This window comes from Lingula anatina, chromosome 3 (genome assembly GCF_051362555.1).
Source record: "Lingula anatina isolate TDL-2025a chromosome 3, LinAna3.0, whole genome shotgun sequence".
Classification (NCBI taxonomy): Eukaryota; Metazoa; Brachiopoda; class Lingulata; order Lingulida; family Lingulidae; genus Lingula; species Lingula anatina.
Genome location: NC_141769.1, coordinates 814625 through 837580, shown reverse-complemented (window position 1 = coordinate 837580; position 22956 = coordinate 814625). Strand labels below are relative to the sequence as shown.

The window sequence follows — 22956 nt, the reverse complement described above, 5'->3', positions numbered from 1 at the left end:
TGATTTTTTTAAAAAGGAATTTAGAATCATGCTAATTTTACAATAATATGGAAATATTTTAATGGTGTTTTTATAAAATTTGGTGTTTACTGGGATATTTCCCCTTTTAAGTATTATTTTTACGGTTGCAACAATCTAACTTAAAAGCGACTCTTTCTCTCCCTTGCTTTTCTAATTAAGGTGGAAAAAGGAGGCACAATGCATGTTTAAGTAACTTTTATTGTTACATTAAACATCAAAACATACCACGAGCACATTTATATGAAAATAATTTCAACACAATCATTACACTGCACTGCACAATATAAGTTTCATTCAACTTTGATGGAAATAAAGTTTGTAACAGACTATCCAATGTCTACTCAATGTTGTCCTGCCATGGTAGACGCCCAATGTCACTGCTGTAATAGTCTCCCAAATAGTTCCTGATGATCATGCCCTCCCTGGTTATGGGTTGGCCTCCAACAAGGTTGGGATTTGCCATCTGCACTCCATCTCTCCAAGCTCCGGGGACAACATTGCCATCATCATCCTCTTGGTCCACATCAGCCAATGCAAGTTGAGGCCTATGTCTGCGCAGAAGGTTGTGCAGTGCCACGCTTGTACCACAGTTATGGGCCGACGCGGAGACAGATGCAGAGTGGTTAGGAGGCATCTCCAACGATGGGAAAGAATTCCGAATCCATTCTCGACAACCCTTCAATCTTCAATCTTTCAATCGTGAAAGCGTGTAATTGAAGACATGTTCCTTGTGAGACATCCTTCGTCTGCTCCAGGGCACGTCTAATTGAAGAAATGTTATACACACCAACAGCAGATGAGGAGCCATTGGCGCCAACCATACACCAAACGAAGTTGTACCAAGGAGTTATATCTGTTATAACTCCTTGGTTGTACTCAGCATCAACTATGGCCAGCAGGACAATTGAAAAGAACCCCTTGTAGTTGAAGTACAGAGAGCCACTCTTCTTTGGTTTCTTGATTGCCACATGCTTCCCATCAATTGCTCCGCACGTGTGATAAAAGTTCCAACGGGAACTGAATTTCCGTGCTACATCCTTCCAGCCGTCAAGGTTGCAGTTGAGGGTACTGTAAAGAGGTCAATGTATAGCTTTACAACCCATATTTACGTAAGGTATATTTAAAATCAATCTAGACCCAGTTAGTCTTAGTCTTTCGTTGGAATGCAATTTGACATATAATTTGTCTGAGTGATTTCTGACCCTCCTTTTCACAAATCTGATAAAACTTGTCCATTATTTATAATTTCATCACGTGATAATTTCAGAGAATTGAAGAATGCATAGTTTTCACAATGAAGTAATTTCTCCACCTTACCCTGTTTTCACCAATTAATATTATCCCAAAGTTATCTCTCTCTCCCTCTCACTGTGATATAGCTTTATATGCTCTTTTAATGGTCTTTTTTAGTATCCATTTAAATTTTTATTTCCTTAAAAATAAAAGGGTAAGATCTTCTAGGTAACGCCCCCCCCCCCCGTCTCCCTGCCACTGGTTACCTATGGACTGGACAATAATAACAGACGTTCTATATATTACTCTACTCTATTTTTCTTCAGTTGTAGTGTTATATTTAGAATGACTTCACCTCCCTAATACAGACATGTTAGAAAAAGGTCTGGATCTATCTACCTGAATACAATTATATTTTATACCCTGTTGCAATTACCATTTAGGAATTATGGGGCAACCCTGAAATATATTTTCTTAAAAATTACCTGGCCACTTTTCACAAAAAACAGATTAAAATGAATATCCAATGAATTTTCCGTCTCAGCTTTATTTGAATTCTTATATATAATGCAAGAACTTTAAAAAAATCCTGCCCTATCAAAAAGACAACAGAATTGTCCAGCAGTGATGAGATAGAGATCCAAATATATGCAAACATTTACAGTGTTTGTGTATAAAATATTTGGTTATATATTCATATTAAATTTAGTCTTTCAGAAAATTTGTATGCTAGTTTGAGCAGAGCTTCTTGCATTTTATCCCAAAAATCTCACAATGCTTTTTTAATTTATTTTTTTAATGTATCAATGAATTTACTCTTTTATATGTTAAATTTTATACCACTTAATTCCAAATTCCTCCTATATCAATGACAAACATGGATTACCAGATTATTCTGATAATACATTCTTTTCTTTATATCTAAAAGTAAACACATTTCAGTTATTAAATACTGGTAGTCATCATATATTCTTATTGCCTGTGTGAGTCCATGTTGTCACTGTGGCCACTGACTCTCAGCATTGTCAACAAGGCAGCAAAGCTGTCAAATGTACAGACAAAAAGCAGGAAATAACAAAATAGGCTACTGTCAATTCTGATGCAAAAGTGCATTATGTTAAACTGCAAATTCAACATCAAATTCTAATTATGCTAAACAGGTAATACCAATGTAAGTAAAATGTGTAACAAACATAAAGCTTCAGGCCCATGGGAGTTCAAGTTCACCCTTTGAAAATGTAAAACTTCCAGAAAAAGAAGTCAATTAGACTGCTTTTCCAACTCAGGCTGCATTTTAGTCCTGTATTTCTTTTTGAAAGTTTGGCAATCATAAGTAACATGGTTTTCCCATAATGGTCATCATGGCAGCAGCACCCAAAATTGTGTTTTCTTCTATTCTGATGCAATATTACATAATGGTTACCAGCATAATGACAATCAATTTTTAATAATAAAATATACGTATCATGGATTTTCAGAAAATGTGACAAGCATGGGTCTTCAAGCCTGTGGAACTTCAAAGTCACACCTTGAAAATGTCAAGATGTGAAAAATTAAAATTTCACAAAAAAACTGTTTAACTGGCGGATTGCATTGCCTACTGAAGCTATATTTTAGTCCCATGTTTCTTTCCTGTAAGTTTGAGAACAGTAACTGACATGGTTTTTCTTAAATGGTCATCATGGGAGCAGTGCCCAAAATAGGTTTTTTCAAATTTTGATGCAATATTACATAATGTTTAACAGCATAATGACCATCAATTTTTAATAATAAAATATTAGTATCATGGATATTCAGAAAATGTGACTAGCAAAGGTCTTCAGGCCCATGGAACTTCAAAGTCACAACTTGAAAATGCCAAAATGTAAACAAGACAGCACTATTCTGAAATGTTTTTTTTTTTTCCATTTTCAACATTTTTTAACATAAAACAAAATTAACAGTTTACTGCCATTTTTATATGATCAACTAAAAAAATTGATGAGATGGGAAAAATATCAATAGAGCAGTGTTAAATGTCCAATTTCTTCCATTCTGAGATTCTGAACATAGTGAATGATTGAATCTGACAAACTGCAATGATATGAGTTTATTTCCATTTTTGAAACTTTATTACACAATGCATGATAATAAATTAACCATCATTTTTACAAAATCAACTAAAAATGTTGTAAAGATGCAGGAAATGTCAAACAAACACTTTTAATATCTTATTAATTAAATAATGAAACTGTTAACATGCCTAAGAATTGAATCTGAGAAAATGTGAAAAAAACAACATAACTTCTAAAATAATGGCCCGATTATGCTGATCTTTTAACTCAACCTGCGTTTTAGAAGGATTGACCACTCCTGTGAGTTAATGACAATTGGCCTATCTGTTTTTCTTATATTGTGTTTACAGTGTTGCATATATGCTGAAAAGTGAAAAAAAAGCATAACTACTAAAATAGTGGCCTGATCATGCCGATTTTCTAACTTGACCTGCGTTTTAGTAAGATAGATTACTCCTGTGAGTTTCATGACAACAGGCCTATCGGTTTTCCTTGGAATGTGTTTACAGTGTTTCATATATGCTGAAAAGTGAAAAATAAAGCATAACTTCTACAATAATGACCCGATCATGCTGATTTTCGAACTTGACCTGCGTTTTATGAATATTCATCAGCTCTGTAAATATAAAGCCAAAAAGTAAAACTGCCTTCCACTTATCGTGTTTACAATGAAAGTGCACGGCAACGGCGACGGCAATGACGGGGACGACAGAGGCAGGTGATGGCAATATGTACAGACACATCTATATATATTTACTGTACTGTTTGAGAACAGTAAGTGACATGGTTTTTCTTAAATGGTCATCATGGGAGCAGTGCCCAAAATAGGTTTTTTCAAATTTTGATGCAATATTACATAATGTTTAACAGCATAATGACCATCAATTTTTAATAATAAAATATTAGTATCATGGGTATTCAGAAAATGTGACTAGAAAAGGTCTTCAGGCCCATGGAACTTCAAAGTCACAACTTGAAAATGCCAAAATGTAAACAAGACAGCCTGTTCTGAAATGTTTTTTTTCCCATTTTTAACATTTTTTAACATAAAACAAAATTAACAGTTTACTGCCATTTTTATATGATCAACTAAGAAAATTGATGAGATGGGAAAAATATCAATAGAGCAGTGTTAAATGTCCAATTTCTTCCATTCCGAGATTCTGAACATAGTGAATGATTGAATCTGACAAACTGCAATGATACGAGTTTATTTCCATTTTTGAAACTTTATTACACAATACACGATAACAAGTTTACCATCATTTTTACAAAATCAACTAACAATGTTGTAAAGATGTAGGAAATGTCAAACAAAAACTTTAACGTATCTTATTAGTTTAATAATAATGAGACTGTTAACATGCCTAAGAATTGAATCTGAGGAAATGTGAAAAATATGCTGAAAAGTGAAAAAACAGCATAACTTCTACAATAATGGCCCGATCATGCTGATTTTCGAACTTGACCTGCGTTTTATGAATATTCATCAGCTCTGTAAATATAAAGCCAAAAAGTAAAACTGACCTCCACTTATCGTGTTTACAAGGAAAGTGCACGGCGCCGGCATCGCCATCGCCTTCGGCATCGCCATCGCCATCGGCGACGGCGACGACAGACGCAGGTGATGGCAATATGTACAGACACATCTGTGTCTGTACATAAAAATGATTGTTATAATTTTAACACAGTGACAGATATAGCAAATGAAAGCATATAAAATTTGTTCAAGTGGAAGGGATTAAAAAAAAATAATAATAAATAGCACCCATGTTTGAAACATTTCCATTTTAAACAAGCTATGACATGACATTGCTATGACATACTATCCAATAGACATTTTTTTATCTCAGCAACATTAAATGATAAAAGCCCTGTATAAAAACATTTATTATTGATTCCTTTAAACAAAATCAAACATACAGAAAACTGTGAACAGAAAAAAGATTATTACAGCTACAGCAGCAAAGAATGAAAAGAATTTGAAAAAACACTTTAAAACAGTATGACATATTCATGAGGTCAAAAGACACTGTTTATAATATCTTCATTTTTCTCGAATAAGTAGTTCTAAGTATAAACCTACATGTATTTTTCAACAAAAGTAGACATCTTAAACAATCAAGTCTTCAATAATACCAGTTCAAAGAAGCTTGCTTATGGTTAACAGTCCACAGGAAAGTATAAATTTAACAAGCCAGATCCAATAACTGTATATTCACTGACTTTTGATACAATTTCCACTTGTTTGGAACATGGAGTAATAGATATGCCCACATTTGTCACCCATTGGAAACTTAAAAACTTATAACTTCTAAAATGATCTGTTTTCACAAAGACACTGACATGAAAACAGTGAAATTGCACTTCAAATTCTTATCTTTCTGAAAATCCTAAATACTGAAAAAAAAATTAAATCAAGGTAAACATGATAACCTCATATCAAAGCCTTGAAATACAAGCACCAGATCAGAATAATAGTTGGTAAAAATTGGAAAAATACCACTCATATCAATATTGTGGGAGTGATGTGTGGAGAAGATACAGGATCTAAAATATTCACATCTCAATTGTTAATAAAATACAGGTAAAAATGTGAGCAAGCAGTGACTATGTATTAGTTCCAGAGGCAAGTAATTTCAGAAAAAAAAAATAAAATAATAAATAAACTTAAAAGAAAATGTTGACAAACCTAATAAACAATTCAACACTCTCCTTAAAATATCTCTTATTATGTCCAAGCTAAAATTTAAGCTTGTATCAACCTTAAACTATGAAAACCATTATATAAAATATACTATAATATATAGTTAATACATTAATATAATAACTGTAGATTATAAATATAAAATTATTTTCACAAATATATATAAAACACAAGTTTGTCTCTATTTATGTTGCATAGTTACTGTCAGTGTCATCCCTGTGATTTCTGGAGTAAACTTGGTTTCACATCATCAGGGGTGAATTGGGGATTTTTTTAGAAACAAAACTTGTTCATCTAAACCAGCTGCATAAGCATTTCATTTATTAAATAATCTGCCTAGGTACCCAAGCATTGTGTCTCTTCTAATAAAATACAAAAGGAATACTTCAGCAAACTTTTCTAACAACTTCAAAATTCAACAATTTTCAGTTTAATTTCACAATTATTTATGTCTTCTAGTCATTTTCTCCAAATCCAGCTGTCAGCACAAAGTCTCCCCAATGTTAGTTGTAGGGGCCATGTGACTGGGGTATATATTACTGGACGGGAAATTTGAAGGCGTCTGATTGGGTGAAAATCCAGGCATCTGATTGGCTATTGAACCAGGAGTTGGTTTCTTAAAAGATTTGGACTGAGCAGAGGGTACAATGGCAGAGTCTTTGGCTTTGGGACTTTTTCGGCTGGGATGTGGTGGAAGGCGACTTGCAGGCTTCACAGATGCCATATTGGGCTCAGCATGAACATTCTCAGAGTTTGGAAGCTGAGAGAAGTCTATATCTCCTAAACTGGGATTTGATGTTGACTTCTTGAGTGAAAACATCTTCTTGAGTTCCAGCACAGTCTGTGTCTGCTGTGGGGGTTTAAAGGCAAATCCAGGTTGGGTCTTGGTGACAAGTTCTGCAGAATTTGCCTCTTGGTTTCCGTAAGCTGTCAGATCATCTGTACTCAGTGAGCGAGGTCTGGACTGGGGACTCATGTAATGAAAATCTGTCGCCAAAAGATAATCTTCTGCAGTCACTGGAGCTCCATAGCCACCATCATTCTCTGCTGTCAAATTCAGGTAATCTTGTTTACTGTAACTATGAGCTGTGGGGTCATTTGAGTGCATTGCCAGGTATTCACATCTATCAGCTGTACCTGGGGCTGGTAACATATACTCCACATGTTGATCTTCTGGACCCTCAGAACCTGCCAACAAATACGTATCCAGCTGACCCTCTGACTTGGGCATTAAGTACGCCTGACCTTTTGACCCTGGCATTAAGTACTCCTGACCTCTTGACCCTGGCATTAAGTACTCCTGACCTTTTGACCCTGGCATTAAGTACTCCTGGCCTTTTGACCTTGGCATTGAGTCTTCCTGATGACCACTACTAGCCATTAAATAGTCATGTGATGAGTCCTGTGTGGTCTGTGACTGGAAACTTTTTAATCCTCTCTGGGAGTTCTCCTGGCCGCCAGGAGTCAAATATTCATCAGGAATCACATTGTGACGATCATCATCATTTTGAATTTTTGTACTGACTTTTTGATTCAAAGGAGCCAATTTTTGGGACATGATATTTTCACTGGCTGCAGGAGCAGATTTCTGGGCACTGCTAGTGTAACTGGAAGTTGGAGAGGGATTGTGCCCCCCTCTCTGATCCTTAGCTTGTTCCTGAGACTCATTCTGATATGTCTCATTAATAAAACCTGTCGTTTCAGGTGAGAAGCTGTAACTGTACTGGGACACCTCACTAAAACTGGGCGGGGGTGACATGAAGTCTTCAGACCCAGGGGTGGTAGGGGACGGATGTCCAGCTGAGGGGGAAAACGACAGGTACTGATCAGGTCCAAGATCGCTACATTCACTGTTGGAGCTGTGCATTGTGGGATACTTCCTGACGGTGGGTGGACGTCCTGGGATCATTCTGGGTTCTTCACCCCCTGTGGCCCCCAGGGAGCTGTCTTCCCTTACCCTGGGGATGCTCAAGGACCCCTGTGGTGGCAGGCGACTGGAGGAGAGAACCCTGGCTGCTGAGACTGATGCATTATGGGATGGACTTTGGATCAGGTCTGGCTTGCTGGTGCTGCCACCTAGTGGAGATGGCTCACGGTACTCTTGGGAACTGCTTGTTGATCTGAAAAATGAACAAAAATATTTTCACCATCAAAATCTAATATCACAGTATTTGGCAAAACTTTCAGGTGCTAGCATTAGCTAAATGTTGGTGGTTTGAAGAAAGTATGCATTAATAGCTAAAGAAATTGTGTCTGATATAATATCTACATATAAGTCACACAACAAAGATCAAATGCCTTCAAAAATCTTGTTCAACTGAAAATAATCCAATAAAATTAAAACAGAAAAAGCAAACAGTATTTATCTTACATGGTGTCTTCGTGTGGTATTTCTGGCACTTCGCTTTTCTTTTTGGTTGTGTTTTTGCTGCCTAAATCTGCAAAACATTAAGAGTAATTTTACAGAAATCCTAGCCTATAACGTAAAACACAATTATCTATTATTGAAATATAAATTTAATTTCCGTGTGGATATCCATTTTTAGCTGTCAGAAATAAAGTCATAAAAGAGAAAGTAGAATTCTACAGTGCAGTTGTGCATGCCTGCATGCACATGTATGTTGTCATGAAAGCAATAGCGTTCTTGAGTACCAGTTGGTCGTAGTTATCTGTGTGTGTGTGTGTGTGTGTGTGCACGTGTGCGTGCATGCACATGTATGTTGTCATGAAAGCAGTAACATACCTCTGTTCCTGAGTACCAGATGGTCGTAGTTATCTCTGGAGATTCTATGAAGCTGTTTACTAAACATGCCATCACAGTGGACACTGGTCAACAGATGAAGGTGGTCGTACTCACTGACCATCTGTCTCTCAACCTCACTGACCACAATCTCTGGACTCTCCTGGAACACAGTGGAATGAACTCTCATATAGATCAACTTTTATTACTGTCACTTAATATCTTTCAGAATATAATGTTTAAGTAATCTCAAAAAGAAAATAAACACTAGACTGCAACTGGCTAAAGCCAGGATTCCCCTGCAAAAAAGGTGTGGAAAAGCTCTTACAAGGTCATGTGAAGGTCACGGGTTAAATTTGACCCCATATTCTGAAAGAATCATTTGCCACTATGATTGGGGCTCTGGGCCTTCCGGTTTTTGAGATCTCAGAAACAAACCTTTTTTGAGCCCGTTTGGCCATTAGCGACCTTGACCTTGACCTAATTGCATAAAAGTAGGTCATTATCTGTGGATTCACCTCAGTATCACTGGCCATAAGGCCCTTAGCCATATGGCTTATACTTTAGGCCTAATGGTAATTTCAAATTTTACAAAATTTGCCTTTAAAAGCCCCTGTGACCTTGAAAAGTAGGTCAAGGACACTGAAACTGGTTCTGTAGCATATTCTTGCCATAGGCTACCTATGACAATTATTTCAGATTTTTTGCGAAAAAAAACGCGTCGAAAGAATAATAATAATAATAATACTACCAAAAACAATAGTATTCCCCTATGGGGACTCCTAATGAATATAAATATAAAACAAGACACCAAGCCAATACAGACATGACAAAAGTATGCAATTTTTAATTAATGATTTTTTATGATGCTGTTACTTCATTTACTCCTGAAGACATCTTAAACAAGACAATTATGTGCCTGGTGGTAGAATTAACCTGCAAAACGTTATGCTGATCTCTTTTTATGTTAATATACAAGGAGGTTACCAGTAATTTACTGATAAAAATAACTTTTTAGTACAAGTAGTCAGCAAAGGGGGGCACGAACTGCTCCTGCTGATATGATCCAATATACTGATACCCAGTACACAGATCATCAGTGTCTCTTTATTTTGATTACTAGCTTTAAAAGTTTGTATTTCTGTGTTTTTGTTATTTTAATGTACATTCTGTATACGGACATTACTTTAATTGAATTCCTTGTGAAGTGAGATTTTTCGTCATGATTCTATTTTAAAATTAAGTTTATATTTTTGGAAGATTAACAAATATATTAGCCTTTTTGCTTTAAGTTACATCCCCTCTTTACACTGATCAGGAGGATTTAATTTTTAGAGAATTAATTTAAGTACAACGTATAAATTTACAACCCATATTTAAGTCATAATTAAAATCAGTTTAGACCCAGTTAGTCTTTCTCTTTTCTAAGACTGCATTTATTTATGATATTTATTTTGTCTGCCTGGTTTCCTCCCCTCCTTAACAAGATCTGACAAAACTTGTCCATAGTTTATGAATCCATCATGTGATGAGTCCAGACAATTATATTTTTCACAATGAAGTAATTTCCCCATCATACCCTCCTTCACATCCATCCCAAAGTTACCTCTCTCTCTGTCTCTCTCTCTGATACAGCTTCATTTATTCTCTAACTAGTCTTTCTTAATATCCATTTTAAAATCTCTTTTTCTTAAAAATAAAGTTGTAAGATCTTCTCAGTAATGCTGCCCCCCCACTGCCATGTGTCTCTGCCACTGGTTACCTATGGACTGGTCCATAACTTATTTTCATACCTGGACTCCATTTTCTTTATGTTGTTCTATTATGTTTAAAATTAATTACATCCCCTTAAAACAAAGAACACCTATGCTAGATTAAAAACTATCCACCAGAAGCAATGCTGCAAACTTTTAATCAAGCAAAATTATCATTTGGTTATTATGGGGCAATCCTGAAAAAATTGTCCATCATTAAAAATTATCTGACCAACTTCAAAAAAAAAAAAAAAAAAAAAAAAAAAAATCCAGGTTTAAATCTTAGGTTACTAAGATTCTGCCGCTAAGTTGTGGCACATAAATTAAATATATGAAGCTGATATTTTACTGCAACTTTGACCTTGAATTTAATTGTATAAAGTCAAACTTCCCAATTAATTTCAAACACAAAACTCATTTTTACAGCAGCAATCATTAGATGTCATAACATGATGTTTTTCATGAAAATTTCCTCAAGCATGTGACATCAGACTGCAATCGACAGTTGACAAAATTAAAATTTTACATTCTTTTTGAAAAAGCTGACTACATCCTAGTGGGCTATATCTGACGAGTAGGCTAAAACTGTCTGTATATAAACATAAAAGTTACACAAAGAAGGCTCTTTCTTCTCAGTTTCATTTGATTTTCTTATAGATAAATAAATACATTTTTTAAATTATGTACTACCAAATTAACAGCACGTGTTGTCCAGTGACACCACTCTGTAATCATATTAGATACAGACAATCATATTGTATATATATATATATATAAATAATTGATATTGCCAACCCAAAATAAATTTAGTCATTCATAATATTTGAATGTTAGCTTGAGCAAAGTTTTATGTGTTTTCTCTGAAATATGTCAAAATTCATGTTTTTTTTTCTGAATTATCAATAAATTTCTAATTCAAAATATTAAATTTGAAACTTACTATCATTTTAGTTTCATTTTATACCATTTAACTCCAAATTCCTGCTATATCAATTATAAACAATCATGGATTACCAAACACAATAATAAACTAGATGGTGTCGATGGTAGCCATCGCATATCCCCGCACCTCCCCATAGAGCACCTCACCCCTAGGGACCACTTACCACATGCACGTACACACACACATACATGTACGCACACACATACACACACATCACTGCTTCATCCAAAGGTATTTAAAAATATGTATATATATACAATGTGAAAAGAACTTAGAATCAACCACCCCCCAGGGAAAGCCCAACCCCCTGTGGCACTAAAATTCCAAAGTGCCCATGCACATCACTGATGATGGGTCTACCAATTCCAAAAGTTTCAGTTTCCTATCTGCAATGGTCTAAGAGGAGATAGTGAAAATTGCAATATCATAAGAATTTTGAATCAACTACACCCCAGGGACAGCCCAACCCCCTGTGGCACTAAAATTCAAAAGTGCCCATGCACATCCCTGATGATGGGTATACTAATCACCAAAGTTTAAACTTCCTACCTGCAATGGTCTTTGAGCAGATAGCAGAAATTACAATGTGAAAAGAATTTAGAATCAACCACCCCCCAGGGACAGCCCAACTCCCTGTGGCACTAAAATTCCAATATGCCCATGCACATCACTGATGATGGGTCTACCAATTCCCAAAGTTTCAACTTCCTACCTGCAATAGTCTAGGAGGAGATAGCGGAAATTACTAACACACAGACGCACGGGCGCACAGACGGGCGGGATAACATGATCCCCGACTTTTGTCCCACAAATGCGGGGATAAACATAAAGGAACAGAAACTTATATAAAACCTCACCTCTAGAAGTCCGGCGGCCTTCATTACAAATTGGTCAAGTATTTCATACATGGAGTGGTCAAGGCCTGGTCTTGTGCTGAACACATAATGACCTTGACCCATGGGTGACCGTCGGCCAGTTTCTATGGAGAATTTGCTGTTGGTCAGACACTCATAGCAACGGATGCAGGACAGTGGCCACTGGGCTAAAATACTTCTGGATACCTGGAACATAATTACTAGGATGTTGTCAGGTAAATTACCTTGAATATGTAACACTGAATCTTGGCCTAAACAATGAGAAAAGATTGGTAAGCTTACCTTAAATTTATGTTTGAAAATCACTTATTCTAACATTTTGTTTTTTCAAGATAAATCATAAACATGTACTTTCAAACACAAAGCAAACTGACTTTTCATACATACTAAATCATTATTTTTCAGAGTTACCAACAGCAGTTTTGTGGAAATTTTTGAATAACTTTAAAAAGTACAACTATAAAGATGACTTGTCTGTACCCACCTGAAGTGCTAAAGTCACCCCCCACTGTGATATGTGTAAGTAACACATGCTACCCCGAGCTCCTATTTTACGATTGTCTTCTGAACCATCCGGACGCACACTGAAACACTCATCTGAATCAAAGAAAATGTTGAAACACTTAACTTCATAAACATCCAAAAAGGGGAAACATTGCTATCATTTGTGAATGTGTTTGTGTGCAAGAGAGTCAAATATTTTGCCAGTGGTATACTCTGCAATAGTGATCTTTTAAAAGTAAATCCTTTACAAAGAGCCAAAATGCAATTTGGATGACATTCTTAATTCTGGACTTTAAGATGAATCAGTCATGCAATCATGTGGATCTAACAGAAGGCCAAAAATGTAGTGCCTTTTATGAAAAAACTATATATATATATATATATATATATATATATATATATATATATATATATATATATATATATATATATATATATATATATATATATATATATATCAGACTCTTTATAAATTATGTTGTAAAATTTTAAAAAGTCTTAATCAAAATAAAAAATGTTCAAATAAATTTAATGTTAAATTCCCATACGTTCCACGTCCTCATTCAGCCTAGCCTGTGTCTGTATGTGGAAGGTCAGGCAGTCTCTGTCCAACTCGCTGTCTGCAGCTAGGGTCAACTTTTTGGTGCCTACAACTATCTCACAGGCAAAGGGACGTTTTTTCTTCTCAATCTTTGACACACCGAAGGAAGGGTGCAGGTCTAAAGAACCTGGAAGGCAAAGAAAGTACTGCTGAACAAGTGTAACATTGTGATACATAATGGCAAATGTTTAGGCATCTGAAATAGTCAGGCTACACTTAACATGAATCTCTTTTAAGTTTATGAAAATTAATTAAATGCATACAGGGTTCCCAATCAACTGTTTTCCTTTTGGGTGGTGTCTTAAGTTCATCTTCACTTTCTCACTGATACCTTCCCCCCCCCCCCCCACCCCCAATTTTGCAGCTGCTGTTTAAAATGATGCCCAAGTTTATATTCTAATGGAAAACTTGTCACTTTCAACTTTATGCTCTGTACTTTCAAGTGAAAATAATATAAAATTAATAGAAAAGAATGTAAAAAAAAAAAAAAAGAATATAATGAAGGAATATAGTTATTTAAACCTCTTGGTGTTTCCTGTGTAGTCTTTGGTTTCTTGTCGAAGTACGCAAGAGTTGCAGTTTCTCCTCTCCGGATCAACATTAAGTAGCGTTCTTTCCATGAATATCTCTGAACATTGAAGACCTTTTTCTTGTCATAACCACATAGCTTATAGAAGTAACCCTGAAAATTGTGAAGTGATAAAAAGGTGAGATAGTACGTAACATTTGAACAAATGGCTAATTATCAGTTGAAATTTTCATTCTCTAGCATTCATATTTTTGATTACCTAAACATTTTTTTTTATATACTATGTACACAGGAATTCCTACCTATACTGAAATTTTTATAAGTGTTCCACAGTAAGTGATAAATCCAAACTGTGCTTGCTATAAAGAAAGTGCTCTCACTAGATCCCAGAGTAAGGAGAATGTTTTATACAATAAACCAGGCTAGTTTGCAAAAATAAATGAACACATTTCACAAAACATGCAGAAAACAACCCCTGGCTTTTCATCAGTTCTTAATAATTGTAAATGATATGTAATGCACATACATGGAGAAGACAGTATCTTGTATAATTACTGTCTACCCAGCTACAACTGAATGTTGCACTCAAGAAGATTAAAAATATAGCCATACAGGATTACGAATACTAGAAAAAAAATAATCGTAGCATTTTTTTCTTCAAGCTTGGGTTAAAATAAATGGCTCAGTTGGACCAAAACTATTGTCGTTTATCCCAATTTAAGACGGGTCATTCTTATCTATTTACACGGAAGAGGAAACTTTCCAAACTTTCAACTTCTTTAAAGTTATTATTACCAGTACCAATTACAACAATAAGTTCTCCCATAAATTGTTTCAAAATTCAGTACATTGAAATATTCGGTATAACTACGATAAACATGACAACAGAGATGAAATAGAAACGTAAGATATTGGAAAAACAAATTAACAACCCCTCACCTCATAAAGAACTTCGCTGTCAGTCGCCATGCTTGTTTTCGTTTGGCACGTAGATATATTACTATATCGGGGGAGGGGGAAAAATAAGGACATTGCCATGATTAAGCAAATTCAATTTGTTTTGTAAGAGAAAACATGTGTTATCTTATTATAAACTAATTTAATTTATCTAATTTTATAACTTTTTATGCCATGGTTCTTGGTAAACTGTACAACAATGACTTTTATCTAAATAATTGTTTTTCTTTTACCTCCCCCTGATAAATGAAAATTGTCCACACTAAAATCTCGCGAGATGTTCCATATTGTGCGAGAATATGTTCGTGTAAGGATGTCGCCTGGATAGTATGTAGTAATCGTAACAAATTAGTCTTTTAAACATGTATTCCACTTTCTTCATACTTCTGTCATTCTTGGTGATTTGCTTATGCTATGGGAGGGCGTTTAATCAAGGTAAGTTGTACGTTTTATCAAAACAAGTGTCATTTTACAGACATTTTCTCGACGCTGTACAGAATTAAAAATGTTTTGCCAGTGTCATTCAATATCGCACTCAGTTTGTGTATTTACTCTGTCAGCCGTGCTGGTAATGTATCAGTAGGTTTGTTTGCCTGCAGCTGTGTTTACCTTTATAATTTATATTTTGAATTATTTACGGAGGGTTTACGTACACCATTTACCCTGTTGCTAAGAATATTTATCGTTAGATACCCATAAAAGCCAATTTTGTAATAAAAATAGCCTATGTCTGCAATAATCTCAAGTCCCTAAATCGTATTTTCAATATGATGCTCCCTTAAGTAATAACACAAGGGACACAACAGAAAACAATTTCATGTTAACCCGTTACATTTTATAGATTCAGTAGATAGATTCTCGGAAAAGCAGAGACGAGATTTGATCAGTATTCATATTATAAAATATATTCAGTTTGACAGATACTCTTATCTTCCATGATCTGACTGTTTTGTTAACAGCTAGTCTTACCAGCTAGTCTTACCAGTTAAGTATGATATTGGGTGAAAAAGTTAATATTTCAGAAAAGACAAATGTTGCCCTTTTTGCTGCACAAGAAATGTTTACGTTCAACAGTTATGTTTCATGGGAGATAAAAAGTAAAGAGTAACCTTACAATGTATATCAAGAAACAGCCTTCCAACTACAACAAGATTTTTGTTATAGGTTTCAGTGCTCTGTCATCAGACATCTTATCAATAACTGTTACATACATTAGTAAACTAATTAAAATCCGTGTATATATTTGTATGTGTATATCAGACTGTTTGATTGTTTTGCTACAGAAGTGAAGTGAAGTAATGAGCACAATTATCAAGTTACAGTGTGTCATGCAGACATTAGGCTAGATGAACATCAGAGTTTTATGTGATACAACTATTTTCTATCGAATTAGTAATCATAATGCTTGCTAATTTGCTACCTTTTATAATTGTAATTTTTGAAATGATAAATTATTGTAATTTTCGAAATGAAAAATAGATTCTCAGTACATATATATGAGTATGGGGAAAACACATTTTCATTTTAAGACTTATCAAGATGGGGAAATAAATTTCAAGACTGAATGTGAATAAAAGTGACATTTTCTGTCTAAAATAATTGTTTCAAAACTGTTTGCTTATTTGTAGGTGAACGTTACGAGGAGCCGAGATTGATTGCTAACTCTCTGGAGTTTGAGCGGCCGCGCTGTGTCCCATCTGTTCTCAACTGTTATAAACATTTCCGATATCACTGTAATCCTACTAGTAAGTCATCATATTGTGGGGATTGCTGGAAGAACTATAAGGAAGTGAATGGAAGATGTATAAATAAAGGTATGTCTTGTAATTGAAAACAATTCTTGTTAAGTAATACTTATTACTAGTACTTTATTTTGTTCAAAACTGATATTAACTCTTTACTTAATGTTTTTCTACTACTACAAAATGCACCCCCCCCCAAAAAAAAATAATAAAATAAATTCATAAAAGAATAATTAAGCGTATGTAATTTTGAACTCCACTTTTGACATATTTTTATATGAGGATAGATCATTTGGAGTTTTGTTTACTAGTACTTCCTTTATCTTGTCATGTAAACACAATTTTTCAAAAATAGTGCATGTGAACAGTGATATTACTATACTGATTCATATACTTGATATCAGCTTTTTCAAGGACAGAAATTTAGGACAGTTCAGGTGGGAGAGTTAGCAATTTTTTTTACTCAGATGAAACTGATAAACTAAGAATGAAAATTGATACAACAGATACAGGGCTTAACATTAAGGGTGACCCACTGGCCCTGGGCCACTGAAAACCAAACTAGGGCCATTGAATCCATGGGGTCACTGGCCCAAAGAGCAAGTGAAATGTCATGTGTCAAATCATCCTTGCAATATTTAGTGATATATCGGGCCAGTATCGAGAAAAGTTAGTGTCAAGCCCTGAGATAACTTACCTTTTTTAGATGAAAGAACATTTATTTTGTTGTTATACATCTTTTAAAGGTATTTTATGTAACATTTCATAGAAGTTATCATTTTGCTCAGAAGAGGATCACAGTGATGAGGGGTGTACAACTGAGGCCTCCATGCCATATATTCATCCATTTTTGACAATTTGCACTAAAATGTTTTTTCCTTGGTTAAACTGGGAGTATCTTATGCTATACCATTTATAGTAGATGAATTTGGGTTTTGCTAGTGTTGTAGTAGTCAGTAGAGTTATGCTTTGAAAACCAGAAACTAAAGTAGTGAAGTAATCTGAATTGCAATGTCCGTTGCCTCTAGTATTTGAAAGTGTAGTAGATCTCATTTGAAATTTATTTAATGTGAGAGAGTATGTTAGATAAATCAGTTACTTTTTTCTTAATCTAAAAAACTGATAAAGTGAAAAAAAAGTAGACATACCAGGGTACCTTAAATCAGCTAGCGGCAGGTATTTTAAATTAATTGCAATATTTTCAGTATGGGTGAATTGAGTCCAAATATAACAGTCATTTGTCATTATCCCTGCTGGGGAACTTGTTGGCAGTTATTTGTTGTGAATTTACTGACAACCTGTATTAAGAATTCCATTTTTATTTCAAAGACCTCATCTGTTTTTCACAGTTGCCTGGTATTTTTCACTCCTGATTTCCGTTAAGCAAGACAAAAGTTAAAAAAAATAAACAGGTTTGCATTCGCCATCAAGGAAATGAAACAGTATTGATTTTCCCCTATTCTCAGTTCAAGGGTTGAACTTCCATGGAGATTTCCTTGGGCTATTTGAGTTGATTATGGATGTCAAAAAACAATTCTCTTTTAGAAATTGACTATTAGGACGACATCTAGAAATTTGGCATTGTTGTTAGTGAAGAGGAGAAATATTCCTCTTTGGGTAAAGTAACAGCTAGCTAGCCTAATATCAAATTTAAGAGTTGTTCATCTCTCTCTCTCTCTTTCTTTCTCTCTCTCTCTCTCTGTCTGCTGAGACAGCCTGAGAGAGATGGAGATGGAGCAATCCCTTGTGGCTCATTGCTTGGAGCATCCATGAAGAATTTGTCTCATCAATTTCACAACACATAATTTTCCCATTTATTTTGTGTATCTTTTTATACCCCCCACCCTTTTGTAGTCATATTTGAGCAATAGTTTACTTTGTACTGTACCAGTGTTTTCATATATAATACCCAAGGCATGACATCAAATAGAACAGGGTGCGGAACAGGTATTTCTGGATTAATTTGAAAGGAAACAACAGGCATTATTGGACAGTCAGTCAAGTGTTCTGTTTAAGTCTTGACCGAGTGGAGTGGCGTGTCCTCATCTCAGCTTCAATATATACATTTGAAATTTGGTTCAGGGTTTGCTATCTCTATATATCTGTATATAAAGAAAATTGAAGTGGGCAATATGTGTGTTAACAAAGGCAAAGAGAAGGTGGAACCTAAAGTCTTTATCCATGAACAGAAGGCAACACAAGTCTAAGAGAATTCTTGTCTTTTCCCCATCGTTTTATTATTGTATCAGTCTGTAGACCAAATTCCCATTTATTTGATTTCAGGATATATATGTAGTGGGTGGTGTGCAGCAGCTAGGTCATTGTGCACAGGACAACAAGCTTTTATGCAGCAGTCACGATGTGTAAATGACGTTCACTTTGTTTTGTAACACCCACGCTTAGTCTTGAACATCCTGTGACTTAGCTTCTAATAGTGTGTAATCTGAAAAGATCACTGCCACGTTATGTAGTAGAAATAGCATACTAGTACTTGATAACTTTCTAGTGAAGATAGTCACACACTTCCATGTAATTTGCCATTTCAACAATTTTCTTAATCCAACTTTTGAAATTAAGAGTTCAAATAAATTAGATATCATTGCTGTTCTGATTATTATTATCATTCTTCCTTTATTGATACTAGCACACTGTGTATAATGGCTATGATCTAACAGTAGTATATTGATCAGCTGAACATGGGCTGTGGGTTATGTTGATAGGGTGTGTATTTAGTGTCTGTGTCCACATATTTAGTCCACTGTCCACCCCTGTTGCATATGTCCAGTGACCCTCTCTCCCCCCCTCTCTCTGTCTCCCCTACTGTCTCTTATCCTGACAATTCCATCAAAATTGATAACTTTTTGTAGATTTACTTGGATATTGTTCAAACCGTCAAACCGACATTAAAAATAAATAATCTCTATTGATAACTGCTTCCTCTCTTGATGAATAACTTTAAATCAGGATATTTAACATGACCTTAAAACAGGGCTTTTCCCAGGATTGGGTGCACTGGTCCGCCAATATAATCACTTGTAATAATTTCAGGGAGTCCAAGTCATCATTTTCAAAAAAAAAAAAAAAAAAAAAAAAAAAAAAAAAAAAAAAAAAAAAAAAATCCTAAGCCTTTCAGTCGTCTTGGAAAATATTGGCCATCCAGTGGTGCCAGTGGCCGTCCATGATGGCTAGATGGTTTGCTGAGAAAAGCCTTGCCTCAAAACAATAGAAGCCAGGAATGTTTTGGGTACATTTAACATTACTTTAAAACAATAGAAGAGATAAATGGTTTGAGGCTAATGGATCATGTTCTAGGACTACTCTGACAGAGTTGATAAAGCAGTTTTTATTCTGTGAACTGATAGATTTACATAAAGATTCATTTCTGAACTCCAGAACCTAAGTGCTGTGCAGCCCTGATAGTGGGAGTGATTTATTTCAAGTGTACTTGGGCATGGTTGATTTTAACCTTACCACACAGACAGTAGGAGAAGAAAGAATTGATAGGGAGAGATTCTTGAAGAACAGTTTTAGTTTGAACACCGTAGAGAAGTGTATTTTAGGTAGCACAAGAATTGATAGCATGAAGGAGTCCATGTATATATTACTTGTTAGTTGTAACATTCCATTGTCTTGGTAAGAATCTAAAACCAATATATTTTTGGTCCTGAGAATGAGAGATTTGCAATATCCTGTGAGAAAGATGAAGTGGTCAGAATCGTGACTTTCTTCTCAGGTTTCTGTGTTATTAATAACCATGAGACCAGTCATATGTATTAACACATACCAATAACCAGATATTACATGTCACCTGCATTTGTTATTTGTTAGCATATATTACCACTGTCATATGTTTGGAAGATGAAATCAGGTGACATGAGTTGCTGTGCTGTGTTATTATATTAGTAAGTACTGTGAAATCTACAGTGCAAAGATAAAATATTTCTTCAAACAAGGTGCTCTTTTCACATGGTAGTGATTTTTTAGCCTACTTGAACTAGTTAACATTACAATAAGTAGATTACTGGGTGTTGTCTAAGATATAGTATGTTCTAAGATGCGTCTCTGTTCACATTTTGTCAGTGACGGAGATCTGTGTTATTGTCAGGTCACTTCAAAGTCAGATAAAATCACAAACTGGCATTGATGAAAAATGAGTTTTGTCCAGATCAGATAAAACACATGCAGTCACCTTCTCTCCTGTCAGTGAAGTTCAGATCGTTAGTTACCTGATTCGATTCCAAGTTCTGATAATTGAAAAATTTGATTTGGCGTGTTGTGACATGCCATTAAAGAGATGCTTGTTTTATTGCAATGGATGGATGGCATGTTCACTTGTGGAGGAAGAGGTGATTTATAAGAATGAATGTATTCAGGATTTTTGTGGATTCACAGTAAATGTGTGGTTGGTTGCCTGCAGCGATGTCTGCCCATGTGTGAAAACATAATATATGAACACTTTTCCTTGCTGTAAAAGTCTGTACTAGTAATTGAGTTGAAGTGATATGAAATCAGGTCTGACATTGTGCACACTTGTAGGAATGCCACCTGAGGTCCACTTTTTTTTTTTTTTTTTGAGTACCGGACCCTCAGAACAGCAGACGATTTCTGATCAAGGCTCCTTTAATCTTCGAAATTGCAGACCCCGGGCACATCAAACCCTGAGAATACATAGGAATGTTCCCTTTGGTGTCCACTATTTAAGATAGGAAAAATAATGGCAGTTGGTTTAAACATGTTAGCTACATTTTTATTTCAACCCAAGATTTCAGCAGTGTTCACCAATGTCAGGAATGTTCATGCAATTGTGGTGTTAAGAGTTCAGCTGGAATATTGCAAGAAAGACAAATTCTATCAAGCCACCATTTTGGCAGCAGTTCCATTCCACAGAGACGTTACACAGGGGAATCTGTTAACAGAAACATAGAACTGGGTAATCACTTGCTGAAAGGCAGATGTTAGTGAAATATTGATCACCCTATCTGCTGGTTACTGCTCAGCACCTACGCCATTTCTACTGGCTTAGAAAAGTTTTTTTTTTTGAAAATATTATCATTTAGGCAGTCATGGAAGATGATAATTGGATGTCGTTATTGACCTGCAAACCTGAATGTTGACATATTTTATTTTTTATTTTCCCGGGATTAGCCTTGATAATCCCTGTACATTTTTGAGACAAAAGTGAAGACCTTTATTAAAAGAAAATCATATGAAATATAAAAAAAAGAACTATTGCTAAAAAGAGAGGAAAACGTGGTTTGCCTTTCTTGTAATCATGTAACATTGTTTTTTAGAAAATGCACCACATTTATGTTTAAACATGCACGATGCTAGAGAGCATTTTTATGCCCTCTTAAAGCTGTTTATTTAATGATTTTACTAATCATATAGAACAAGACAACATACTTTGATTTGATGAAAAATCCATAACATCCCACGGAGTGGTTTGCCAAGGTTTGGTGTAAAGTGGAAAATTGGAAGCAAACAGTGTTTCCAAGATACCAGGTTTGTAGGAAGAATTCAGATGGAAAGAAAAAAATCAATATGATGACCTTATTACCTGTTAATTGTGGTTACTTCAAGATGAATGAGATACTACATCAATATACATACTCACATAGGAGACTTCAATGAAGACAAGGAAAGAAAAAAGTCATTGAAATGAGTTTCTTTTCAGGTTTCTGGTAAGGAAATTAGGTTGATCAATATCAGACTAACTTTGCATTGTATTCTGCTTTATTTTTAGCCCCATTCTTGTTAAAGTAAAGAAATGTAATGATACTTGGGTTCTCTGTGTGGGTGAGTGAGGGGAAGTTTGTATCAGGTCTAGCACCCATTATTTTCACAGTCACTCCATTATCCTGATGAGAACTATGTTAAGAGACATTCTTGGATATTTTCAGAAGTTCTGGGGCATTTTTTTAAAAATCAAAACAGGTTGTCATAAATAATAATGCATAGTCAACTGAATGTATCAAATACTTAAATCACTATGTTTGATGATACATAAAAGTACAGTGTAGCTTTAAAGCTAGCCACACACCCAGAATATAAAGGGGTCAGTATTTTAATGTTTGCTGTTATATTTGTAGAAGGTGGAAATTTTAAAAAAATCCATGGGTTTAAATGGGAAGTTGGCCTGAACAAATTAAGAGAATGTATAAATTTGACTTTCTAATGTGTTTGTGTGTGTGTGTGTGGGAGGGGGGGGGGGGGGCTTTATTTCTGGAAGTGACTCTGTAATAAAATGATCTAAAATGCCTATCAGATAACCATATTTTTTTATTGAAAAAAAGTAA

The 22956-nt window shown here is 35.1% G+C and overlaps 2 protein-coding genes across 2 annotated transcripts in view; one reads left to right on the top strand and one right to left on the bottom strand.

The window, feature by feature from the left end:
• Window positions 1–5180: 5180 nt before the first annotated feature.
• On the bottom strand, window positions 5181–15056 carry LOC106179514 (uncharacterized). The gene is made up of 8 exons (XM_087008222.1): window positions 14901–15056; window positions 13955–14114; window positions 13380–13559; window positions 12812–12924; window positions 12310–12513; window positions 8759–8918; window positions 8387–8453; window positions 5181–8135 (listed from the first exon to the last, which is right to left on the bottom strand). Exons 1-8 carry the CDS (start codon window positions 14997–14999, stop codon window positions 6497–6499), a joined length of 2622 nt encoding a protein of 873 aa, XP_086864348.1. The 5' UTR covers window positions 15000–15056; the 3' UTR covers window positions 5181–6496.
• A 139-nt stretch (window positions 15057–15195) lies between these two features.
• LOC106179524 (neural proliferation differentiation and control protein 1) overlaps window positions 15196–22956 on the top strand; it is a 28025-nt gene continuing 20264 nt past the window's right edge. The window contains exons 1-2 of the mRNA XM_087008231.1: window positions 15196–15353; window positions 16547–16732. Of these exons, the coding sequence (XP_086864357.1) occupies window positions 15281–15353; window positions 16547–16732 (259 nt within the window). The 5' untranslated portion in view covers window positions 15196–15280. The remainder of the gene's footprint in view (window positions 15354–16546; window positions 16733–22956) is intronic.